The sequence below is a fragment of the Limulus polyphemus genome, unplaced genomic scaffold (genome assembly GCF_000517525.1).
Source record: "Limulus polyphemus unplaced genomic scaffold, Limulus_polyphemus-2.1.2 Scaffold2949, whole genome shotgun sequence".
NCBI classification, from domain to species: Eukaryota; Metazoa; Arthropoda; class Merostomata; order Xiphosura; family Limulidae; genus Limulus; species Limulus polyphemus.
In genome coordinates, this window is record NW_013668559.1 from 102,682 (window position 1) to 106,981 (window position 4,300).

The 4,300-nt window shown below is 35.6% G+C and overlaps 1 protein-coding gene across 3 annotated transcripts in view; it reads left to right on the plus strand.

The window, feature by feature from the left end:
- Positions 1 to 1,697: 1,697 nt before the first annotated feature.
- Positions 1,698 to 4,300, plus strand: part of LOC106468288 (carnosine N-methyltransferase-like) — a 44,789-nt gene continuing 42,186 nt past the window's right edge. For all 3 annotated transcript variants that reach the window (XM_022396630.1, XM_022396629.1, XM_013928708.2), the window contains exon 1: positions 1,698 to 1,840. In XM_022396630.1, coding sequence (XP_022252338.1) covers positions 1,749 to 1,840 — 92 coding nt within the window. In that variant the 5' untranslated portion in view covers positions 1,698 to 1,748. The remainder of the gene's footprint in view (positions 1,841 to 4,300) is intronic.

The following is a 4,300-nucleotide window of genomic DNA, read 5'->3' on the forward strand; positions in this document are numbered from 1 at the left end:
AACTTCGAATCAGCTGTATTCCAAGAATGCTGCAAGTTGTTTGGCATAGGAAAGACCAGGACAACGCCACTTCACACACAGTCTGATGGGATGGTAGAAAAGTACAACTGGACACTGGAACAGGAATTGGCAAAGTTTTGTAATAGCCACCAAGATGCCTGGGATGTCTTACTCCCTCCACTGTTGATGGCCTATAGAACAGCAGAGTATGAAGCCACTGTATACACTCCAGCAAAGCTGATGGTTGGTCGGAAATTTCGGTTGCCAGTGGATCTGATAACAGGACGCCCACCTTACGAAGAGTTGCCTGAAAATGTGCCAGAGTTCGTGAAATTGTTATATAAAAGGATGGATAATATTCATGATCAAGTGCGTTCGAACTTAAAAACATCTGCTGATTCCATGAAGCTATGTTATGATAAAAAATCTATTGAAGTCAGCATTGTACCAGGAGACAAGGTGTTTGTATGATCCCAGGAAGACCAAAGTGAAGTCTCCTAAGTTGTCTTCTCCATGGGAAGGCCCATATGTCATAGTGGATCGTCTCTCAGACGTGACTTTCTGAATAAAATGTGGTCGGCGAGATAAGCCAAAGGTGGTGCATGCAAACAGGCTTTGGCGTTATCACGGTCCAGGACATTTCAGTTGGAACGAAGTGAACAACAGAACAAATGACGCTGCTGAAGACGTGTCACCTGAAAAATCAACTGTCGAAGAAGAAACTGTACCTGGTTTTGAGAAGGAAAACAGTGAAGCCGTTAATGAAGTTACTACCACTGATGAAACTGTTACCGATAATAGGACATTTCCTGATGGAGTAGATGAACCCCATGTGAAGCAGAAGGCAATGAGAGGGAGATCAGCACGGAAGAAGATATGTCCTGTAAAATTAAGATACTGTTACGCCTCCGGTCGCCAACTGATTTTCCGTAAAAATTCTTTCCGAAGAAACTTTACCGATACAAGTCCCTTCTTGATTAAAACTAGTTTATTCATTCTCGATATAAACTTTTTGAAATACACAGAATTTCCACAAACACTTTAAACTTAACAACCTTTATAACACACGTTATAAATCACACTGATTCGCACACTTCAAACAAGAGTATGAGAAGGCCGAAGTTGAATAGTTGAAAAAGACATACTAAGCTCCAGATAAGACTATTCTATTTTTTTAATAGTTTGTTTGTTCTGAATTTCGCGCAAAGCTACACGAGGGCTATATGCGCTAGCAGTCCCTAATTTAGCAGTGTAAGACTAGAGGAAAGACCGCTAATTCATCACCACCCACCGCCAACTCTTGGGCTACACTTTTACCAACGAATAGAGGGATTGACCGTCACATTATTACGCCACACGGCTGAAAGGGCGAGCATGTTTGGTGTGACGAGGATTCGAACTCGAAACCCGCAGATTGCGAGTCGAGCGCCCTAACCACCTGGCCATGCCGGGCCCTTTTCTAATAAGGTGAATGACTTATGAACTGAGTTGCTATCTACAGTAATAGAGGCCAGCACCTTACAAGTTTAATAGGGAAATTGATAATTTGCTGAAAATAAAAGTTTGGTTATATTTTATTTTTTACTTTTTCTCAGGGTTGTGCCTACAGGGACAACCTTGAAGAACTAAGTGGTTCCTTGCTGTGCGTGATGTTATGTTTAAATTTTCATCTTGAAGAAAATAAAAACACCAGTAGATGTCACTTTATTTTCGTCAAAAAGCACTGAGGTTTTTTTTTATAAAGTATTATGGCAGAAGTAGTGTGCAGGGACCTGGTGGAAGAAGAAAATGAAGACCGAAAGCATTTTAAACGTATATTAAATGCATTTAGATGTTACAGGTAGGCAATAAAATTTATATGCACAATTGGAACTGTTATTCAGTTTCAAATTTTCAATCGCACTTCGTAGAGACCTCATATTCATGATTATGCCTTAATCTTAAACAGTTAAAACTCTTACTAACTTCAAAATCGTAGTTCAATTTTAAGTTGCTTAGAATACTAGGAATACAAATTATAATGGGTGGTGATTGATGTTTAGCCTCCGCATTCTTACTGTTTTGTGCATTGTCTTGTGTATTTAATTGCAGGGTTGCCAGTTTTTAGGAATATGTTTGACTTACTTTGACTATGAGTAAGGCTTTTGAAAAGTTAATAACTAATTTGCAAGTTTTCATGTGAAAAAGTGCTGTGAGCAGTGAATCACTGAATCATGAATGCCTTCTTAGGGGATTGGAGGCATTCTTCATCAGAAAGTTTTTATTCAATGAAGCAAAATGGTGCAATCTTTTGTATTTCCTGGATCATTGTGATGTTGAATTTGACCTTAATTCAGCTGGTCAACCAACGACAATGCATTATAGAAAGCTGTTTATTTAATAAAAGCACGGGATATTTTTTTTTCTAACTAATATGTGTGTGAGTATGAGCATTTTCCACTGCGGATATCTGGACATTTGCCACATACAACTTTTGCTTTTTCCCACCAACACTTCTTTACAGGTAGGCTAGGCTTATTTCTGTATAAAAATTTTATATGATTTAATAACATTTATTTATAGATGGAAAACATGTGTCAACGAGATAACAAAAAGTGTTAGCATGCAGTATAGATATGTAGTTTAAGATTTATGAATTTCATAAAGTCTGCCATAAAGTTCCACAGAGCATGAAGCATGTTTCATCCAATGGGCTAAATAAATTTATTCTTTCCCATGCTAACATTTTACCACATTTATTCCATTTGTATGGATTGCATATTTCTGCAAGATACAAATTGTTTAACCTGGTGACTAAAGCTCACAGTTACTGTTACTATATCATGTAATCAAATGTTTAAGAGTCACGGAAGTGTTATTAAAATGTTATAATCAATTGAATTTTTATGTATTTTTTTTCTGTTTGTTAATCAGGGAAACTACATCCACATGGTATTGATTGTCCCCCAGTATCTTTACACACAAGCCTTGTCAGCACTGCAGTGAAGGTTTATAAACATTGAAAGGTGTAACACCAACAGAACTCGGAAAAGAAGATTGCCCTTCACTTAGCAGCAGAACCCCCTTATTCAACACTAGTGGTTTAGTGGGTGATTCACTGCAAATAACAAATCTAGTATAACCTCATATATCAGTCAAAATATATGTAACATTTCTGTGGAGGTTTATTTTTAATGATTATGATGAAATTAGCACCCAAACATTTACATCAAATAACACTAACAGTTTGGCTGCTAACAAAATGACATTCATGTAATTTTATGGAAATTTTGAATGATAGAGAGAGAGAGATATCAACCTTTTTGGCAGCATAGCCAATGAAGAAAACACAACACCCACATGTAAAAAGTGTGAAAAACTCCAAATACAGTTGAGCTTTCTGAGGATGGAAAAAAAATTAAGCCAGTTAGAGAGAGTGCATGAGTTAGAAGTAATTAATTTGTTAACAGTATCTACTTGGAATAATGATAGTCAAAATTCTATACAGGTCTGAACTGGAATGTTTTCTTTTATGCTTGCATCTTTATGAACCAGTTTTCTCAAAGCAAGACAAAGGACAATATACCATTTGTTGATCAGTTATTACTAACATTACTGAAACTTTGGTTCAGTTTTGCTTTTGAAATCTAAGCATATCAAACAAACTGTGGAAAAACTATTTGTGAATATTTCTGAAGATGAAATGGTATCTTCCATGCAAAATTAGGACTTTTAGTTAAAGAGTGTGGTAGATAGAATGTTCATTAGACAATTTTAACAGAAATAAAAAGCAAGTTCTCCAGACTTATTTTAGTAATTGACTGCTTTGAAATATATGTTGATCATTCCAAACCACTTTTGCTTAAGCACAGACTTACTTCACAAGTCCCACTTTACTGTAAAAGTTTTTACTAGTTGTACTGTTTTAGGAGCAATTTTGTTTCTATCTAGAACATGGGGTGGATGTTTGTCAGATTCAGTTCTGGTTAGATGGAAGTATGTGTATAGACCCTAAATTGCATTTTTTACAAGACCAAATACTTCCTGATAAAGGACTCTCACTACACGAGGACTTTTCGTGTAATCATAATCTCTTAAAGAAATGGAAATAATTTCAAAATCATTAAGAAGTTAAGATTATTATTATAATAAGCATTAATAAAAAGTAAATACTTTCATAATTTGACTGTGTGCAAAAATTAATTTTTATTCTGCATAATACATGTACAAATATAGTTATCTTAAAATAATTTTACTGTGCCTTATAACAGGTATACACTGAGTGGTCACAAGTAAATAGACACCTAATTTTTCGTCATAT